The 21,423-nt window shown below is 40.3% G+C and overlaps 4 protein-coding genes across 6 annotated transcripts in view; 2 read left to right on the plus strand and 2 right to left on the minus strand.

Annotated features, from left to right (window-relative positions):
* LOC148718173 (otoferlin-like) overlaps window positions 1-21,423 on the minus strand; it is a 25,723-nt gene continuing 4,300 nt past the window's right edge. Inside the window, exons 1-11 of one of the 3 annotated variants that reach the window (XM_088743414.1) lie at window positions 7,692-7,927; window positions 6,794-6,964; window positions 6,226-6,383; window positions 5,477-5,616; window positions 4,730-4,818; window positions 4,106-4,346; window positions 3,543-3,642; window positions 3,080-3,258; window positions 2,253-2,353; window positions 1,997-2,144; window positions 1-1,430 (exon numbers count right to left, since the gene is read on the minus strand). In XM_088743414.1, the coding sequence (XP_088599540.1) occupies window positions 1,398-1,430; window positions 1,997-2,144; window positions 2,253-2,353; window positions 3,080-3,258; window positions 3,543-3,642; window positions 4,106-4,346; window positions 4,730-4,818; window positions 5,477-5,616; window positions 6,226-6,383; window positions 6,794-6,964; window positions 7,692-7,693 (1,362 nt within the window). In that variant the 5' untranslated portion in view covers window positions 7,694-7,927 and the 3' untranslated portion in view covers window positions 1-1,397. Of the gene's footprint in view, window positions 1,431-1,996; window positions 2,145-2,252; window positions 2,354-3,079; window positions 3,259-3,542; window positions 3,643-4,105; window positions 4,347-4,729; window positions 4,819-5,476; window positions 5,617-6,225; window positions 6,384-6,793; window positions 7,928-21,423 lie in introns of those variants that run through there. The other 2 variants (XM_088743415.1, XM_088743413.1) reach the window with 2 other exon arrangements.
* LOC148718174 (uncharacterized) overlaps window positions 7,969-21,423 on the plus strand; it is a 23,201-nt gene continuing 9,746 nt past the window's right edge. Inside the window, exons 1-2 of the mRNA XM_088743418.1 lie at window positions 7,969-8,103; window positions 10,184-10,319. Of these exons, the coding sequence (XP_088599544.1) occupies window positions 10,268-10,319 (52 nt within the window). The 5' untranslated portion in view covers window positions 7,969-8,103; window positions 10,184-10,267. The remainder of the gene's footprint in view (window positions 8,104-10,183; window positions 10,320-21,423) is intronic.
* On the plus strand, window positions 13,927-16,295 carry LOC148718175 (uncharacterized). Its single transcript, XM_088743417.1, has 2 exons — window positions 13,927-14,361; window positions 14,557-16,295. The coding sequence occupies exons 1-2, from the start codon at window positions 14,249-14,251 to the stop codon at window positions 15,818-15,820; spliced, it is 1,377 nt and encodes a 458-aa protein (XP_088599543.1). The 5' UTR covers window positions 13,927-14,248; the 3' UTR covers window positions 15,821-16,295.
* Window positions 15,812-17,820, minus strand: LOC148718176 (uncharacterized). The gene is made up of 2 exons (XM_088743416.1): window positions 17,565-17,820; window positions 15,812-17,422 (listed from the first exon to the last, which is right to left on the minus strand). Exons 1-2 carry the CDS (start codon window positions 17,736-17,738, stop codon window positions 16,370-16,372), a joined length of 1,227 nt encoding a protein of 408 aa, XP_088599542.1. The 5' UTR covers window positions 17,739-17,820; the 3' UTR covers window positions 15,812-16,369.

Raw genomic sequence — 21,423 nt, forward strand, 5'->3', positions numbered from 1 at the left:
TCACCACAATTCTCTTTATTGCTATGGATATTCACGTTACCCGCATGTATGACACTTCACACTGATTACTGATAACTACGACCCACTTGTAACTTTTACCTGATACTCATACCACGGTTAAATATACTACTTATATTATGCTACGTCATGTCATGATCCTCCGCATTATTTACAACTTGCTGTGGTACACGGGTGTGCCATCTCATTCTGTACAATTTCAACTCATTCCATGGCCTAAAGCCACTTAAATTTAAATTCTCTCCCACATCAGAGAGCTAATTAACATCTTCATCTGCGATAGAGAACCACTTGGTAAGTAACGCAATCTTCGATATTGTCACGCAATCTCTCGCGATGAAAAGTTTTGATTGCGTGACCACCAAGGGTCCGCAGAGAAGCTTGAACTCATGTGAGGTACATTTAGCACCTAAAAAGAAATCCGCGGGATAAATAAGAGACAAATAAAGAAATACATATCTTTCCCTCTCTAAGAATCGAGCAGTATATTCACTTTCTTAACGTAATGCACGTAGATTTCAATTCCATGCTCAACCCTTGTATCTACTTCAGCGGTATTCGTGAAAGTAACAAACCAGAGTTCTAAATTACAATTCAAAAGAACGACCTGCGCTAAAAATTAAAACGTACAAACTATTTAGAAGACATTTGGCCATATTTCGCTTGGCATTCTTCATATAGCCCGGAGCTCAGAGCCCGGAGCCCGGAGCCACGTCTTACCCAATGCACCTTAACCTAACTTCCAGTTCACTTACGATCAACGCTTAGAGAAGAAGAAAGGTACTATGTTTTAGGAATACTTTTCATTTCTTTTCGTTTCACATGAGATTTCTCGTTTAATATCATCGGCCACGAAAACTATTCCTTCTTGAAACATAACAATAAGCAAAAAACTTCCAAATTGTAAGGTAATCAATTAAAAAACAACAATTAAATACTTATAAATAAAAATGTCGGATAAATACTTTCAATGAAAGATTTTAACGAAGATTTTGGTCTTGCGACCCGTCTCAGGCGTATCAGTTTACCACGAACTTGATCAAACCAAAATGCCTCAGTAAGTGATTTTACTGAAGTATTCCTTTTGGAAAGGAATAAGTGCAAAACAAACGGAAATCTAGCTGAAAACCAAATACAAAACTGAAAAAAAAGTTAATAAAAATAAATCTCGACAATCGAATCTTGTAACTGTACAATGCTTTTTTATTTTAACAAAATAAACGTTTCTATAACAATAGCAGCTCCTATTCAAACGGCGCCTATATTGCGCCTTTTTAAATAAACCTTCTTCAACTAGTTTTTTTAACGTAATAAATAGATAAATAAATCGAGAGTAGTCCAGATAAGGATTCAACGGTTGTCTTTGCTTTGTACGCTGTTTATGCTCCGAAAATCTTCTTCACTGTATAACCCTGAAGGAAACCAAACACAAAAAACTTTTTAGTTAAAGTAAGGGACCATTTGATACTGGCTAGATGAGCTCACTTTTCATCCTGTAGGCTTCGGAAAAACAATTGTGGGAGAAGGGGGGAAAACTCGAAACGCCGGTCTTTGTGGTGGCAAATTTACATTACCAAATCTTTGTCACATGCGTGCGCATTCCTTTCATCAACTTTATAGATAGTCGTGGAAAGAGTCAAGAAATTCCGAGTAAATGTCGTTTGGAGAGGGCCATTAGTTACTGACATCTGTTGACAGCGGTTTAGATACGTACAAGAAACACACCTATCACGACCGACGGACTTGAGGTTAGCCTTACAGCCCGTGGCATCGCAGAAAAAAAACTGACCAAAAAACCTCTAGGTTATAGATTTGTTTTCGTCCAACGTAAAACAAATTTTCATTGTGACTTTGATCACTATTTCCGCACCAACAAAAGTTCTTTCTGGGGCTGCCCTACCTGGGATCATCACACCATTTTGATTACAAGACAAAAGGACCTTAATAGGAATGTTTCATGTTCAAAAGGGGCTCTTACAGGCATGGAGTAGAAGAACAAGCCCATAAGGGCTACAAGCAGTCCAATGACCAAGAACTTGATGAGGCACATCTTGTAGTTGTTCCAAAGAAGATACTTCAGGGACTTGAACGGGTTCATAAACCAAGTGAAGGTTGAATCAGGCCGGCTACAAAAACCAAGACAATTCAAATAAGTACACGACTATTGCCCAAACGTGGACCAGGTCATAAGAATTTATCCAAGATTGATGGAACATCGAGGGACATGATCTTACTTTGGTTTCTCTAGAGCCTGCGGGTCCTCACGCGCCCTTCCAGCGGGTTTTTTCTCAGCCTCTTCCTGGGTCAGTAATTCCAGTTCAGCTTCCACTTTGCCCTACCATTAAAATTGGAAACCAAACCCGTTAGAAATAGTTTTGAAATACCTTAGTTAGAGTCAGAATGTTTGTAATTTCAAAACACCCCTATAACCTTTTCACTCCGTAGAACTAGTTTATCAACTCTCCGCATCGCTTACGATAATTTTCTTATCATTTTAATTCTGTGAAATAGGAGAATTTGGAGTTACATTATACAGCCTTAGGAATGTATGGCAAGAATAGCAGAGTAAATTGTACTAAGTGCGTGGTCTACCGCAACAAGCCCTGTTGAGATCAGTAGTAAAGAGCTAGACCTACAAACGGGGGACTGTGGGATCGCCATGTTTTTCTTTTGTCTCGTGCAAACCTCTCTCCGTACGATATACGGCTGTTGGTAGAAATGTTGTCGGAAAAAAGGACTAAAGTGCAAATTACTGGATAAATTCATCAAAGCCGCTGTGCCTCGTTCTTACAGTGACCTCTTCTTGCATTTCCCTGAAATCCTGAGGACAAGGAACCGTGACCTGAAAACTACTCACATCACCTTTCGGAATTCCTCGCGTCGCGTGCACTTTTACGCTTTGTCTCCGGCAACCTTTCTCGAAACAGCTGAGTTTACGTCAATTTTGGCAAAAACGTTATTGCTTAACTATTCCAAGAGAGAAATCAGATTCGAGAAAAAAATATCAGCTATACTTCAGCCTTTTAACCCTAACGAACGAGTTTACAAACTGTGAACTTACGGCCAGTTCGGGTACTTCTTCATCAGTGTTGACAGTAAACGGCCAGAATCCCTTAATGTCCTTGATTTTGAAGAAGGAGACCTGGGGCACACTGCCGTCCTGTTTGAGTAGGTCTAACGTGCAAGTCTTAGCGGACTTCGCACCACGTGGCATGCGCGTGAGGTCAAGGGTCAGATCACCTGTTGAACACAACATGACAGTTTGTGAGGTTCCTTGACTGTGAAGTAATTGGTTGAAGATCAAAGGCTTTTTTTTTTAAACCAATAAGATCTTAGATGTAAGACCAAGCCAACTGCGACTAAGGTGAGAGCACGGCTTCCCGCGCTTTAAGCCGGTCACATGCTCTTGAAGCGATTTCTGATTGGTTCCTGGCATGACTACGTCTCTAATGATTGGCACAAATAAAAAGCTCTTTATAAATACATGAACTAAGAGTGGCTCACTTTTTTAGAATGTTACTCACCTATGAAATCGTCAGCCGAGAAGGCGTCCGCATCCCACACTTGCAGATGCAGTCTGGCAGGAACTTTCTCCTCTGATTCGTCCCAAGAGAAGAAACTGGCCTGTAAGACAATACACAATAAACAAGTGAAGACAAGATCCTCGCAAGAGAGCTTCAATAGAAGAAACTGCAGAAAAGAAGCCTGAACAAAAGCCAGGCTCGGAAAGGATTCAAATCCGTTCCTCTCAGTTACCAATTAGGCGCCTCTACCAACTGCGCCACAAAGCTTCATGTTAGGAACGAAGCAAATCTGAGTGAATGAACTAAGCTCTATTTTTAACCTGCGGAGGTCAAAACCTTAATCATTCCATACAATACACAATAATCAAATTTGAAATGTGGGCTCTGTAACTTTCAATCAGATGTTGTAATTCAAGGACGGTTCTTACAGATTCAACATGAAAGATAAGCTACCTTACAGCAAACCTTCCTAGACTGACTTCCTTGATGTTATTGTTTGGCTACATACTGTGCGAGATGGAACATAAGCAGAACACAACGCTTACAGATGAAACAAAGTTTACCTTTCGAGTAATAACAATTCTCTCTTCTGCCTTCTGGTACTGGAAAGGGAATATGAATCTCCAGTTGAAATTGCCTTCTCCAGTAAGGGACCTGTAATGCACATTTGTTTGTTGCTTGTCCTCTTTCATTCCTTCGAGCCAACCTTTGACAAAGATGTCACTGCACTTCTCTCCCGTCAGTATGTTGGATTCTTCCAAAAGGACATCTTCCGTGTTCCAGATAACAACTCGAAGCTCATAACTAAAACGAACACAAGTATCGCCCCGTGATATGAAGTGAGAAACACAGCATTTCTTGTTTGGATGATTGTTTGGTCTCAAAAGGGAAAAATTCTCGAAAAAAAAAAAAAATGGTCAACTCAACTGGAATCAATTGTTACTTCTTTAATAATTACTCTTACACTTTAACTTTCAAAATTATTCCACACTTCGATAAAAGGCCAAATGAACACAAAATGTTGCGGGCGTAACCTCCAAGTGGTCAACGTGCAATTTCTTCTCACTAAACAGCTAATTGATGTGACACCAAATTCTCTTCGGTATGTTTCAAGAAATTACATAGCAGCTAGACGGGAGAATGAGGAGAAGAGGTCTAAAAGTTAAATGACTAAGTGCCGTCCTTACGTTGTCGGTTTCCTTGGAGTAATGTCAACAGGAGCCCCAGGAGATGGCATGTCCATAGGGAACATGTCCACCCACATCTCAATTTTACCCTGCAGAGAGACGAGAATATCGGTGCTTAATTGTACAATCCATTCTTCATTTTATAATAAGAGAAATTTTGATTGGCTCTTACTTATGATCTGTAGGAGGACAAACGCATAGATGACGTCATCATCGACAGTTTTTATTTTGCTAGTATATATTATACAAAACAAATAGTTTCCATTTTGCCGTGAGTCTGTTCAGTAATAGATAACAAGAGGCATCACATGTGGTAAGAAAATTGGTGACACACTCGTTTGCGCCTCGTGTACCACTCTTTTGCCCTACTGAACATGAAATCTATTGTTCGAATGATTAAAGGACTGTGTTGCTACGTGTGGGGAGAGATTGGGGAGAGTGAAACGAACAATTTGAAACAATACTAACCTACGAACAAAGTTGAAATGGTAATAATAGTTTCTTTAGAAACTATCAGCCTTTAACCTACGAACACCCGTGAATATATCAAAACTAACATTTTACTCCTATGGTCATTTGTAATTACAATTATTTTGGACGTTGGCGAACTGGCATTAGACGCTGGCGAATCGACCTCATTCATTAGCGAACTGTTCGTTGGGGAACTGACACGTTGGCGAAACGAACCGTTACCGTTGTTACCCTTCAAATAGACTTGAGTGACCGTTCTGGTAACAGAACACCAACCTGTTCCACTCCAGGTTTCTCTGGGTTGTACAGAGACCGGGTCTCCACATGTTCTGGCACCAGATTGAAACCTCTCTTCAGCGCATGGAAACCACGTAGGGCTTTCAGTGCGACAGGTTCATCTGATTGTTTAAAATGACCTAAAAAAAAGTGAACACAGAAGTATCCAATGAACCACAAAGAAGTATATTAGCTATTTTTAAAGCGAGACCATGAAAAATGATTGCATTACCGCGCAAAATTAGAACAAAAGCAATCATCATTTAAACCTTGTTCACAAAGTTAACGTACTCTGGCCTCTTAATATGATTTCCTCTTCTAGCGAAAATTTGCCAAGATATTCAGTAATAATAAACAGAGAACAACCGGGTCCATTTATGCGTCATTAACACCCGAGAAAACCAAAGTTTTTTTCTTCTTCTAGGTTAGTCATGCACTTTGTTTTGATGACATACTTTGGTAACATTCGGATCTAACACATTCAACGGTGTTTGGGTATTTACTCGATACCTGGAATTTGCTATCCAGTGATGCCCCACATAATTCTACTCTTTGAAAGTAGGAAAGTTCAGGAAATGTTAAGAGGTACCTTTAGTTAACGGTCTGTAAACACCAGAGACATTTCGTGGGACATGTCACAAAGACAACTCCTTAACTTCAACATCGAGAATCGACTGATAGTTTTTTCCTTGAAAAAAGTGGTCGAGAGAAGATAAGGCAATTTTTCTTAGAGAAAAAGTCCAACATACCACTCTCCTCAAGAACTTGCGAAGTGGCTCCAAACACTTTGTTGTCAATGCGAACTCTTCCCGTAGAGTAATGAGGTCCGTCCAGGCCCTCATCTTTGCAGATCTTAGCAAGAACCTGGGTCGGGCGCATTGGGTCGCGCCATTTGTTGAATCCAAATCTGTGGGTAGAAGAAAAAAATTCCTTCTGGTATTAAATTATATTCCTATAATTGACAACAAAACTTCAGGTTTCCCTAATTTATAAATCACTTAAACAAACTTTTGTCCCTACCAAGAGCACAGAGAGACTTGAATACCAGACAGTTGAAAAGGAAGCCTAAGCAAACATTGGCAAGGGGGGAGGGTGGGGGGGAGTGACCTATGATGGACTGGGATCTCACCCCGTAGGAGCTACAATACTCTAACCTGCTCATTTTTTGCAAAGCAATGAAATGAAAATCTAGAGTTCCTAGGTACCTCTGTAATTCTAAGCTTGCCCGCTTCCTGCTCTATTTTTTTTTTAGCAAAAATTGGAAATCCTCATTGTGAAAGGGATTTGGGAAAATGCCAAAAAAATCTTAACATTTACGTTGCATAGCTCTCCTGCAGACCACACGTGGGTCGATGTTTGCTGTAGAATCTGTTCTCCAAATCAACTTTGCTCTCCCCAATGAGATCATCGCTTCCAACTAGATCCCAGTCATACACGCCAACAGTTAAGACTGAATCCATGGGGATGATCGCCTCAAATTCAAAGCACCTGTAAGCGTAGTAACATTTCAGTACATCACAGTTGCTACCATGACACATCGCGTCACACATGTCGTATCATGTGATCACACATCACCTAACACATATCATATCATGTGATCGCGCATCACGACACATTGTGTTACACCACGTAACAGCACGTTACGCTACATCAGAAACACATCTCTTGGAGAAAAACATAACAAGAAACCCTTAAGTTATATTTTTGCTCTTCACTGGCCCGGCGGAAAAGGTCCAACAGCCGAATTTCCCGATCCACTAAAGGCAAATCTAAGACCAGCGCAAGTAAGTTGAGCACATGCTCCTAAGAGGAAAGCACCGAAAGAAAGAGAAAATTCAGCGTCAAAGAAATAGAAATTATTCAATGACAACTGCCTGAACATTAACTACATAAACTACATGAACTGGCATAGAAACACAATCAGTATTGAGCGAAATATACAAAAATCCGCCGCTCGTATCTTACAAAAGAGGGCGATCGCTCAAAAACATGCTCGTGAGAGCCAAACTTTGAATAGGCTATTCTAAACACGCGCTGGGGAGTCGTGTAGGCCTGTCAACCCCCTTTTTACATTGTTTACATAAGAATTTCTTGAAAAACTTTGGCAGCAAACCATTTTCCCTGATCGATTGCCGGATCAAGGGTGTAATAATTCCCGCATCTCACACAGTCTGTACAAGATCTTCTCGTTTACCACTTAATTTTAAGCCCCTACATTTTAACCACCGTTTTAGCTGGTCTACAGTGTATTCTTCCGGTTCTCTTTCAAATTTGGAGCCAGGAACGCCGTCCTCTTCGGTCAGAACTGTAAGAGAATAAGCGAACTACTCGCCATTTCCCTTGTAGCTCTCAAAGAAGTGGAGTTTGTTTGTCTGAGTCACGCGGGGGGTCTAAAATTTCATGACGTCATTAGTATAAAGCGCTATTGTTCTGATTGGCCTTCTAAATTAAACAAGCAACCTTATCGGTTGAACTTCCCTTCATATCATAGACTTTTGCTTCTCAGCCACGTTTGTATATTGAGGGCGCTGGCTATCGGAGCACTTTACCAAACTATAGTGGAAGGAAACACAGAATGAAGTGTCTTTTGCTGAGCATTTTCGTTATTTGTGCAGTTCTTGTAACTGGTGAGTTTCTTTTTAGCTGTTTCTGTGAATCTTACATATAGCCAAGTCCGCGTGATCGCTCTTGATGAACGGTCAAGCACATACCTCGCTTTGATATCCCGTTGAAGAACACTAAGAGCTCTGAGATCGTCTAATCAAAGCTTCGACACCTTTTGCACGCGGTTGTCGGTTTTGATCGAATTCAGTTAGCGCTTTTGTGGTTTTGGATGATAATTTTCTACGGTTTTGCGTATTTCTAATGGACCCAATGCCGTCCTCCACTGCCAACAGTAATTCCATCACACAGCTTTTTTCTATCGGCTGGGATCTAGTCTTAGCCGAGCAGGAAGATCACAGTGTAATCGAATTTGCATCCAAACAGCACTAAAATCCTGTGATATAACATCGGTATCTAGAATCCAAGATTCAAGTTGTCATGTGATCACCGAAAGGCCACGAAGCAAACTCAACAGAATTATCTGAAGCTGTTATACAAGAAAGTGTAAGAAAATGGCAAGCAATAGGTAGGCGAGCCCAGAAATATGGTCCGACAACTCTCTGAAGGGGCACAAATAGCAGTGCCTGAAGTTCTTGGCCGACTACGCTTTAACACTACGGCATTTCGTGGCTGGTACGAAGCGCGAGCTACAGGCCGCCATCTTCAAAAAGGGTAGAAGAGCGATCCAGTGGCAGGAAGAGTTTTAAAAAGACGAAAGTCGGAAGACAGCATCGCATTTCAGTGATCAAATAAGTTGTAAAGTCCTTATCGTGCTTTCTCGTCGACTGGATTCATGACAAACGAAATCCTAAAACACGTAACGATAATCTTTGCAAAACAACTCTTTGAATGCAGAACCGTTTTCTGAGAAATCACGTGTAACGAAAGTCCTGACTGCGTGATCTTTATGAAAATAATTTTCCGTGTGTGGAATTTAAGTTCAAGAAAATGGCAAAAGTATTCGCCTTGCTTTCCTTATTTTAACTATTTGTCGTAAAAAGTCAGTCCAGTACAGTTTTGCCCAATTTACTGTATGAGTTCGTTTTGTATGTGTATGGTGGCCGAGAACTGCCATTAAAAATATTCAAATTTATAGGAATTATTTTTGTTATTTTTTTTTTTCAATTTCGATTTATTTCTCATTTTTCTTTTGAAATAAAAGCAAGTGAAAGTAAAATGTAAAATAAAAATAAAATTAAGTATAAACTTATTTGATCACTGAAATGCGATACTGTCTTTCGACTTTCGTCTTTTTAAAACTCTTCCTGCCAATGGATCGCTCTTCCACCCGTTTTGAAGATGGCGGCCTAGTAGCTCGCGCTTCGTACCAGCCACGAAATGCCGTAGTGTTAAAGCGTAGTCGGCCGAGTATAAAGCGGTTAGCAGTGATTATAAGGGCTTTCACACCAGGTATAATGTGGAAATTACCGAGTACCTTGGATGATAAGGTGACTGGCACCGATTATAGCAACCAGACCACCGAATATCATAATACAAGCACCGAAAATGATAAGAAAAGCACCACGGAGAAAACAAAATATCATAAGACAGTTATGGCGTTCCATATCAGTCACTGTTAAAATAGAGCTTATGTTTCTAAGAACTGCAGGAATTATTTTCTTTAGTCTTGAATCAAGACACCTCGTGTGTCTTTCTCACTTGTTATGTACCCAATCGTTGATGAATTAAAATGCAGTTCGACCCTAGAACTTTTGAAATTTTCCGTTAAAACCGTTCGGCTCCATTTACTGACTCTGGTTGGACTCTTCCTCATCGCAATTACAATAAAGAGGATTTCTGCTTAAGTATCAATTGTCAAGGACTCGAAACCAAACTCTTTTAGTTATTCTTACGAAACCTAACCGAAAGCAAAAGGAAAGACCAGTGACGAAGGCGTAAACAGGAAGTTGTCACAAATCAGTAACTGTTAAAAATATAATAGAGCTTATGTTTCTAAGAACTGCAGGAACCCTTTCGGTCCCTGTGTATTGATGTTCATTGATTTTTCTTGGAAACACTCATTGAAAGTTGACACATAGTTAAATATTGGCCTTCTAAATTAAACAAGCAACCTTATTGGTTGAACTTCCCTTCATATCATAGACTTTTGCTTCTCAGCCACGTTTGCATATTGAGGGCGCTGGCTATCGGAGCACTTTACCAAACTATAGTGGAAGGAAACACAGAATGAAGTGTCTTTTGCTGAGCATTTTCGTTATTTGTGCAGTTCTTGTAACTGGTGAGTTTCTTTTTAGCTGTTTCTGCGAATCTTACATATAGCCAAGTCCGCGTGATCGCTCTTGATGAACGGTCAAGCGCATACCTCGCTTTGATATCCCGTTGAAGAACACTAAGAGCTCTGAGATCGTCTAATCAAAGCTTCGACACCTTTTGCACGCGGTTGTCGGTTTTGATCGAATTCAGTTAGCGCTTTTGTGGTTTTGGATGATAATTTTCTACGGTTTTGCGTATTTCTAATGGACCCCAATGCCGTCCTCCACTGCCAACAGTAATTCCATCACACAGCTTTTTTCTATCGGCTGGGATCTAGTCTTAGCCGAGCAGGAAGATCACAGTGTAATCGAATTTGCATCCAAACAGCACTAAAATCCTGTGATATAACATCGGTATCTAGAATCCAAGATTCAAGTTGTCATGTGATCACCGAAAGGCCACGAAGCAAACTCAACAGAATTATCTGAAGCTGTTATACAAGAAAGTGTAAGAAAATGGCAAGCAATAGGTAGGCGAGCCCAGAAATATGGTCCGACAACTCTCTGAAGGGGCACAAATAGCAGTGCCTGAAGTTCTTGGCCGACTACGCTTTAACACTACGGCATTTCGTGGCTGGTACGAAGCGCGAGCTACAGGCCGCCATCTTCAAAACGGGTGGAAGAGCGATCCAGTGGCAGGAAGAGTTTTAAAAAGACAAAAGTCGGAAGACAGCATCGCATTTCAGTGATCAAATAAGTTGTAAAGTCCTTATCGTGCTTTCTCGTCGACTGGATTCATGACAAACGAAATCCTAAAACACGTAACGATAATCTTTGCAAAACAACTCTTTGAATGCAGAACCGTTTTCTGAGAAATCACGTGTAACGAAAGTCCTGACTGCGTGATCTTTATGAAAATAATTTTCCGTGTGTGGAATTTAATCAGAGAATGTTTAGAAATACATTTGATAATAAAAATTAACGGTAAAAAACTACGACGTTTCGAAGTCTGTATGACCTCATTATCAAGTAAAATGTTAAAACTGATGTAAAATTGTAGCTCAGAGATTATATACAAATAAAATGTGATAACTTCATTAGAATAATGAGCGTTCATTGTTATTGGTGTTTAGCATGTCAGATCGTGCAGTATATGTTTAAATAAATACTTTTGCACGTATTGAGTCAGACTGCGTGTTTAGCTTTGGTTTTTGTTCGCGAATGAATAACATTTCGTGAATTAGGCAGTCCATTTTCCCGCGGCATTTCTTGAGAACGGAAAACATTTCCTCTAGGCTAGTGGACGCTACACTGTGGGCTTCTTTCAGATGCTTGCCAATGACAGAGGCTTTATGTTCTTCTATGCGTTGATGAAGATGGCGTGTGGTATAACCGATATAATCCGCATCGCACGAATCACATTTAAAAGTGTAAACAACGCATTGGTGGTTAATTAAAGCGGGCTTCTCTTCTTGTATCTTGAGCTTTCCCTCGATCTTACGACTCGTGAAAACTGGTTGTAGGTCAGTTCCGATTTTCCGGCCAAGATCTTTCAGCTGATGGCTTACTGTGTCGGCCGATTTTTGGTCTTTAAATGGTAAAGTTATTCTGACAGGTTTTTGTGTAGCCGCGTCAAGTTCAGTTGGGGTTTCGTGACGGCTTTGGATCGTAGAACTCGTGTACCAGGCGATAGCTGAGTTGATGAGTTTCACTGGGTACTTAAGCTTAGTAAACAACTGGATCGCAACAACAAGTTACCAAGTTTCTACAAAAGGTACGTCGATGACACATTAGCCACGATGCCAAATATTCAAGCCGCAACAGCTTTCCTTTCAACATTGAACGAATGCCATCCTGCCATACAGTTCACAATGGAAATTGCTGAAAACAACAAGCTTCCATTCCTCGGTATGATGATTGAGAAAAACGGTTGCCACCTGACAACAAGCGTATATCATAAACCAACTGATACAGGACTGCTCTTACATTACCAGAGCCATGTCGATCAGCGTTACAAAAGATCTCTGCTGAATACAATGCTGAACCGAGCTTACCGCCTGTCATCAACGAAAGAATCTTTTACGAAGGAATGCCAGCATCTCAAGCGGATGCTTACTAAGCTTAAGTACCCAGTGAAACTCATCAACTCAGCTATCGCCTGGTACACGAGTTCTACGATCCAAAGCCGTCACGAAACCCCAACTGAACTTGACGCGGCTACACAAAAACCTGTCAGAATAACTTTACCATTTAAAGACCAAAAATCGGCCGACACAGTAAGACATCAGCTGAAAGATCTTGGCCGGAAAATCGGAACTGACCTACAACCAGTTTTCACGAGTCGTAAGATCGAGGGAAAGCTCAAGATACAAGAAGAGAAACCCGCTTTAATTAACCACCAATGCGTTGTTTACACTTTTAAATGTGATTCGTGCGATGCGGATTATATCGGTTATACCACACGCCATCTTCATCAACGCATAGAAGAACATAAAGCCTCTGTCATTGGCAAGCATCTGAAAGAAGCCCACAGTGTAGCGTCCACTAGCCTAGAGGAAATGTTTTCCGTTCTCAAGAAATGCCGCGGGAAAATGGACTGCCTAATTCACGAAATGTTATTCATTCGCGAACAAAAACCAAAGCTAAACACGCAGTCTGACTCAATACGTGCAAAAGTATTTATTTAAACATATACTGCACGATCTGACATGCTAAACACCAATAACAATGAACGCTCATTATTCTAATGAAGTTATCACATTTTATTTGTATATAATCTCTGAGCTACAATTTTACATCAGTTTTAACATTTTACTTGATAATGAGGTCATGCAGACTTCGAAACGTCGTAGTTTTTTACCGTTAATTTTTATTATCAAATGTGGAATTTAAGTTCAAGAAAATGGCAAAAGTATTCGCCTTGCTTTCCTTATTTTAACTATTTGTCGTAAAAAGTCAGTCCAGTACAGTTTTGCCCAATTTACTGTATGAGTTCGTTTTGTATGTGTATGGTGGCCGAGAACTTCCATTAAAAATATTCAAATTTATAGGAATTATTATTATTATTATTTTTTTTTTTAATTTCGATTTATTTCTCATTTTTCTTTTTAAAATAAAAGCAAGTGAAAGTAAAATGTAAAATAGAAATAAAATGGAACCAAAGATAAATGAAATCAAATCAAAATTAAATACTGCCATACATTTGTTCGTGGCCGAACGCTGCCACAAACTTTTTTTTTCCGACCGCGAAAAAAAAAAAAAAAAAAGAAGAAACTAGTGGCAGTCCTCGGCCGAGTAGTATTTAATTTTGATTTGATTTCGTTTATCTTTGGTTTAATTTTATTTCTATTTTACATACTTTCACTTGCTTTTATTTTAAAAAGGAAAATGAGAAATAAATCGAAATTTAAAAAAAAAAATAAAAATAATTCCTATAAATTTGAATATTTTTAATGGAAGTTCTGTGGCTACTCTTGGACGGGAAAGTTGTTCAAATTATGATTTCAACATCATTTCTTTCGACGCAGGAGGGGTCACACTGTGGCCTTAATTTTTTTATGTGGCGTCATAAGATGTCGAAAGGGTGGCATAAATCCATCAGTTGATTTGTCAGTCAATGCAGACTATCTGAGAAGTATATCTCAATATAGCATTTTGGTTTGGGTGTCTCGAAAACACAGACCTCGAAAACACAGACCACAGACTGTGGAATCTGGTGACTAGTAGTCTAGACCGCAATATTATTAACCTGCGGTGTGCGTTCGGCACATGCGCAGAGACAGTTCACGAAGCCGAAATTGCGGAAGATGACGTTGAACAGTTGAAGGCTGGCCAACAAAAGCTCGTAGATGCAAGACCCGAAATAGAGTGCCGAAGTGTGACGTCATGTTACCATGGTAGCATTTTTGCTGGATCTAAACACTATTTGGCGTCTTTCGTTACATCTCATCATAAAATGGGCCAATGCTTCGTTCCCGACTGCAATCATCAGTCAGAAAGTCACAATTGCAGCTTTTACCGTTTCCCCAAAGATCCTGCTCAAAGAAGAAAATGGATTTCTCTAATAAGGTAGGTTGATTTTTGGTACAATGACCACCATGATGCACGGCCACGTGTCGGTTATAGTTACGCGGAAGATGGTTTTATTTAACCACTCAAAAGTGCACTGACCTGTGGATTATACCTTTGAAAGACCTCTAGAGAGAAAAAAAGCTTTTTTTTACGTTATGATTAAAGTTTAAAACCTTCGTTTTCTCTCTCCAGACGAGCTGATCGTGAACCTGGCAAAGGCGCTCGAGTTTGTAGTTGTCATTTCCGAGGAAGTAAAGAAGAAGGCCCCGAGGTCTTTTCCTGGAATAAAGACAAACTATTTGAATCTCGAAATGCTCCAAAAAGGAAAAAGCAAAGAACTGAAGTCCCAGAGACAACGACTATCGAGCAGATCCTTTCAGAATCTTCGACGAAGAGCAACCAGAACGAGCCTTGCGAGCTCAGTTGCGAGGAGATGCAAATGAAATGCACTACTTTGCAGACTGAAAATATCCTGCTACAAGCAGAGCTAGGGACATTAAAGACCCAAGTATCCGAGTTGAAAGAAAAAGAAAGCTACTTAAAAAGAAACTACAGCTCTTTTAACATGGATTCAAAGGTAATCAACATGGAAACTGGCCTCCCAAACAAAGAAATGTTCCACATTGTTGTCGAATATGCCGAAAGATACCGCAACGATATTGTTTACGTGTGTGGCTGGAAAGTAGACAAGATATCTTTTGAAGATCAAATATTGATAACATTGATGAAGATTAGACATAATTATCATAACTTACATTTAGCTGAACTTTTTAGTTGCAGTACTGCTACAATAGCGAATATTGTGACAACATTTATCCATGTTTTGCACCAAATTCTATATGAAGATCAAATGGAGATAGCTGTTCCATCCAGACAAAAAAACAAAACTTCACTTCCAGGCTCATTTAGCTTATTTGGAGACTGTCGTATGGTAATAGATTGCACCGATATCGAGGTTGCTACACCTAAGCTTATGAGTGACCAAAAATTGACATATTCAACGTACAGGGGTATGAATTCTTTTAAGACAATTGTTGGTGTGGCACCCAACGCGGTTATAACTTATGTAAGTAAACTTTTCCCTGGCTCAGTATCAGATAAAGTAACGGTTCAAAAGTCAGGAATATTAAAGCATTTTGTTGCTGGGGATATTATACTTGCGGATAAAGGGTTTTTGATAAATGATATTGTTCCTAATGGTGTATATGTGAACATTCCCCCATTCTTGAACAATGGAAAATTTACAGAAAGTGAAGTTAAGTTAACAAAGAGCATTGCAAAATGTCGTATACACGTAGAACGTGCTAATGCTAGATTGAAGAACTATAAAATTTTAAATTTTGTGCCACCATACTTGCGATCCCTCTCTGGTAAGATTATACAGCTATGTGGTGCTTTAGTTAATTTACAAAACCCATTAATTAAGGAAACCAATGACACTGTTGACTTTGATTAGTCATTTTAATTGAAATATTGATCATCTTACATCAGTTTACTAAGGCCTGGTATACATTGGCATTGTCTGATCATAGTTAATCAATTAACTGTATTCTGATACAAAGAGTGGACAGGTGTTGTGTGATCTGTGAAAAGCTTGTAACCCTATTTTACTTGCTCATGATACAAGGAATCATGATACACAACTTAATGACAAACTATTTATTTCTGATCAGTATTCCTGCCACCACACCCTTATGCTAGTCTTATTATGAATTCAGATAACCAACTGTATTCAAATACGATTACAATGAATCTATCATTTTCTTGTCTCAAGTAGCTAATGTAAAAACCCCAGCAAATGTTGCTGTTTAAAGAAAAACAATTTTAAGATTAACATGAACATTTTTATTTTATATACACCCTTCAGTTACTGCATATTTGTTGTAAAAGTTGCAATGATTTTACCAAATAAAACAATATTTTAAAAAATATTTCTAAAAGTATGTATTATCAAATCCATTACTTTATAAAAAACTACATTAATTTTACAACAAAGTCTTAAAATTTAAAGACCACCATCAACAAGTGCAGGAATCATGTGAATTGTATAAAATTCTTGAAGTGAAAGAAGATTTGGTTCCCATGTGCAGTCTTTCTGGATTGCCAACACAACAGTTTGCATTGTTGTCCAAACCACAAAGTAACAGATTTGCTTCCCAGTTATAAACAGCTGACCCTGGACTTGATGCCAGTAGTGGTGGGATTGTTTTAAACAATAGCCAGCATCTCTCTTTACTAAACAGAACTTAGGGTCTTTAACAGCCTCCTCAATTGTTGAATTGCGATGTGTGTAAGGGCATTTGACTTCAATGATCGCATTGTCATCAACAAGTCCATCTGGTGATGCACCCAAAACACCAGACTTGTGTAGCCAAAGGCCACAATCCTTTACTACTTTCATTGTTAATTTGGTGAAGGCCTTTATTCCTTCTTTCTCGTTAACGACACCCCATCGAACAGCCTGCACTCGAGAGATGTCGTATTCTCCAAGAACACGCTTGATAAGGGAAGGAGTGACTCTTTTTGCTTCAAGAACTGGACCAAAATTGCTAGCAGTCAAACGTCCTTTTCTCACCACATGCCACTCTCCACATTCACGTTGCTCTTTCGTGATCTCACAGACTGATTTCACTTGCTGCTCACTTACTTTCAATTTTTCCAACAAGAAATTTGTATCAAGTCCGCTTTCAACAAACTCTCTCGATAAAATGATTTCTTCGACTGTGGAGATCGGCAGACGATTCTCTTTGTCAGGTTCGGGGCTCAAAAGCCATAACATTCCTGTGAACTCGCCGTATCTCTTCAGCTTGTTCCGTAGCCATTCTCTGTCCTCATCTGTAGTTTTTCGTTTTAGGACTTTAGTTTCTTTGGGTGGATACAGATCTTCTACCGTTTTAACCACCTCGGATGCCTTTTGTTTCTTCCACTGACATTCGATGTCAGTTCTACTTAAGTTGTGGTAGCCATGAAGGAACAGAGCTACAGCGTGACTACACTTTGAACCGCCACGAGGGCACTCGCATTCTGTGGAACGTATTTCGTTTTCTTGAAGATATATCTGCGAAGGAAAGAGAAAAAGAAATATAAGCTTACTTTTCAAGATTTCCTTTAAACGAAGATTCGAAATCACTTAATTTAAATAAGTTTTGGTTTGGCGATGTTAACGGATAGACATCGAGTAATAGAAATTTTACACTTACTGTGACTTTATACGTCGTACTTTTCATGCTCGCTTGCACTGACCCTCTGATAATTCCATCACAATAGCAAAAAGATAGAACGTGTCCAGATTGGTAATGGTTTTCGCCACGGTTTAAAGATTTAGGCTCATCTGAGAAGTATTTTGCGAACGATGTTATCGACAACGCCGCCATGTTAAACACATGTGAGTTTGTTTAGATCCAGCAGAAATGCAACCATGGAAACGTGACGTCAGGGCTTCGGTACTCTATGAGGCAACTGGACAAGGAGATTCAAAACCTTCGCGTAATACTAGGAGAGGAGGACACAGCAGATCAAGATTTCGTCGATGCGGACAATATTTCTGATACGCATTCAGCCTTGTTGAGACAAATCGAGAAACTCCTCCTTCGCGATCAGCAGCCGCAGAGCTCTAAATCCATCCCACATGCCGACTTGGGTGGCTCCAAGCAACTGAAACATTCTGCACTCAAGTTGCCGAAAATGTCATTGCCAGTCTTTGATGGGGATCGAAGGAAATGGCTCAGCTTCTGGGATGTTTTCAAGTCCGAAGTGCACGATGTGAAGGATATCTCAAAAGTCACGAAGTTCAAATTTCTGAAGGGCCAGTTGTCAGAGCATGTCAAAGTGAGAGTGGAAGGTATCATGGCCACTGAAGATAACTACGATTTGCTGATTGAAACACTACAGGATAATTATGGTGACAAAACTGCTATCAAAAATGCTCATTGTGTTGCTCTAGTTACAATGGTTAAGCCACAGCACACAGCTTCAGCTTTGCGCACCTTCTATGACAGTCTTATGAGTGACATGAGGTCTCTTGCCACACTGGATCTTCCCACAACCAGGTATGGAGACTTTTATGTTCCAATATTGCTTGAAAAGCTCCCAGAGAAGCTGTTAACCAATGTTTTGAAAGAATATCCATGTGCCAATCCCACCAATGACCAACTAATTCTGATGATACACAATGAAGTTAAAAGGCTTGAGCAAGTTGTCTATATTAGTAATAACAACCAACCATGCAAACCCAAACCTCCATCTCCTCCAAAAGCTCCACCTTCTTCAAAACCTCCATTGCCCAAGGTTCATCCTATCAATGGTTTCGTGAATGCAACAGTTCCACTGGGTACAGCCACCGCACTTCCTGCAGCAGTAACCTCTTCTGATCAGTATAAATCAAAGAAGTTTAAACAGTTTAACAGGCCAAAGAAAGTTCCATGTCGCTTCTGTGGGTCTACCAGTACCCACAATACATTTCAATGTGAACTTTCTATCCAGGATAGAATCTCTGCAGTTGAATCCAAGCAGTTGTGCTTCAATTCTCTCAAAGGGGGTCATGCTACTACTCAGTGTCAATCGCAGTTCAGATGTTCGGTTTGTCGGCAACCTCATCATACTACCCTTCATGGAGCTTCAGGTCTTCAATCGTCACTGACTTCCCCTCCCGAATTAATCAGTATGCATGCCGCACCTGCTTCAGAAAACACACTGCATGGTGACCCAAGCATCACTCCCACCCTCCCATCAAGCTTTGCCAACCACAACTCTGAGCATGGGCTCAATCCAAATGAAACTTTGTACTCATGCCCTTCAGAGTACAACACCGTGACTTCGTCCCACAGTCAGTCTAACCCAATTATTCTGAAAACTGCTGTCACTTCAGTCAATAATGGTGAAATCACTAAAACAGCAAACATATTTATTGATGAAGGATCGTCTCTTTCATACATCAGCACACAGTTAGCTAAGGAACTCTGCATTAAACCTCATTGCAGCAAGAGTGTGCGTATTAACACATTTGGTGGGGCTACTTCCAATAATATGTACCCAGTAGGATCAGTCAACATCATGACAGATGAGGGAGCAATCAGTGTAGACACTCTCATCAAAGATGTTATCATCACTCCTATTGATCGCACTAGTTGGGCCGATAGCCTCAAATCTCCTCACATCACCAGTCTTCAGCTTGCAGATGACTTCAGTCAGACTTAGTTTCCTGTTCAAATTCTTATTGGTCTGGATGCAGTGTGGCAGTTCCTGAAACCTGATGTCATCTATGGCTACCCTACTGCTCAAGCGTCTAGTCTGGGATATCTAATTTCTGGAAGACTCTTTCCAACCACTGACAGTACCAATGATTCCCAAACAGCTTCACAGTGTCTTGCAGCAGGTCACTCCCTTGACAGCTTTTCATTTGATGACAGTGAATGGTATAGTTATACTCGTGCAAAGGATCTTGAGGTCCACAACAAAGTTGCAGATTTCCTTAAAATTGAGACACTAGGAATAGAGGACCCCAGGGATACCAGTCAAGAGGAATATTTCCTAGAGCGCTTCCAATCCCAAATCACATACCGTGATGGAACCTACTTTGTTCCACTGCCGTGGCTGGACAATCACCCTCCTCTAGCTTCGAACTTCAACCTTGCTCACAGCGGTCTGCAACAAGTAAAGAAGAGGCTCCTCAAACTGAATCTTTGGACACCTTATGCAAACATCATTGCTGACCAAATTGACAAAGGTTATGTGGAAGCTATCCCTGCCAGTGAAAATCCCTTGAGTAAGAGTGATGCTCATTATCTCAGCCACTTCTTCGTTCTACGTCCAGAGAGCGAAACAACACCCATTCGCGTTGTATTTGCAGCCAATGCAGGCCATGTCTCTCTAAACGATTGTTTATACATCGGTCCCTGCCTTCTCAAGTCATTGAACACAATCATTCATCGCTTTAGAGTTAACAAGTTTGCCCTTGTTGCTGACATTGAGAAAGCCTTCATGAGAATCAAAATTAATGAAGAGGACCGTAACTATGTCCGATTTCTGTGGTTTGAAGATGGTGACCCAGACAAACAAATTAAAGTTTACCGCTACACATCTGTCTTCTTTGGAGGAACAAGTTCTCCATTCATCCTTAACTCCACAATTCTTCATCATCTTTCTAAGTATGAGAAAGATCGAGATCCAGTGGTCCAATTTGTCGCTCAAGACCTTGAAGAGAAGCTTTACTGTGACAATGTGCTTACTGGAACAGATGATGAGGATACTGCCATTCAGTATTACAACATCTCAAGGCATGTTATGAAGGATGCTGACATGAATCTCCGCCAGAGGTTTACAAATTCGCCAGAGCTGACCACCATTATTGACAAGATGAGGACTGGTTCTGAGAGAGATCATGCTGGCCTGTTAGGTATGAAGTGGAACCCCAAGGAAGACACGCTACAGTTTCCACGGAAAGCCATTGTCATTCCTCCTGACGTGAAGTTCGCCAAACGACGCGTCCTCAGTTCTGCTTCCTCAACATTTGATCCTATTGGCCTCATCTCCCCTGTACTTGTTCCAGTCAAGAAATTCATTTCATCTCTGTGGGATAAGAGATTTGACTGGGACGAAATTCTCCCTGACGAACTCCACCAGCAATACAACCAAATCGCCGAAGAAATAGAAGCAGCTTCAGCATTTGTCACCTCACGTTATTTGGACTTTGACAAAGCTTTACCAGTAGCACTGCATGTATTTTGTGATGCATGCCCCACCACTGCTGCCGGTTGTTGTGTCTTCTTTGCTCAGAATGAGAAGGTCAGATTCATTGGCTCCAAGGTCAAACTTTCGTCATCTAAACATGCACGAACAGTTCCCCAGTGGAAATTAATTGCCATGGTAATGGGTGCTCGCCTTGGTGCAGCTATAAGAAAAATTTTCAGCAAGGATTTCCCATCCATCTCATGCCACTACTGGACTGACTCCACCATCTGTCTCCATTGGCTGTTCAGTATCAAACAACTGTCAGTCTTCATTTGCAATTGCACAACAGAGATCTTGAGGCTCACTGACCTATCCAGCTGGTCCCATGTC

Source organism: Stylophora pistillata, chromosome 13 (assembly GCF_964205215.1).
Source record: "Stylophora pistillata chromosome 13, jaStyPist1.2, whole genome shotgun sequence".
In the NCBI taxonomy this organism is placed as follows: domain Eukaryota; kingdom Metazoa; phylum Cnidaria; class Anthozoa; order Scleractinia; family Pocilloporidae; genus Stylophora; species Stylophora pistillata.

What these genes read in the sequence shown, in the direction of transcription:
- LOC148718176 (XM_088743416.1), bottom strand. Translation starts at nt 17,738, where the DNA reads ATGGCGGCGTTGTCGATAACATCGTTCGCAAAATACTTCTCAGATGAG. An exon ending in GTACGACGTATAAAGTCACA is followed by an intron (nt 17,423 to 17,564) that starts GTAAGTGTAAAA and finishes TTTCCTTCGCAG; the next exon opens with ATATATCTTCAAGAAAACGA.
- LOC148718175 (XM_088743417.1), top strand. Translation starts at nt 14,249, where the DNA reads ATGGGCCAATGCTTCGTTCCCGACTGCAATCATCAGTCAGAAAGTCAC. An exon ending in AAATGGATTTCTCTAATAAG is followed by an intron (nt 14,362 to 14,556) that starts GTAGGTTGATTT and finishes TTCTCTCTCCAG; the next exon opens with ACGAGCTGATCGTGAACCTG.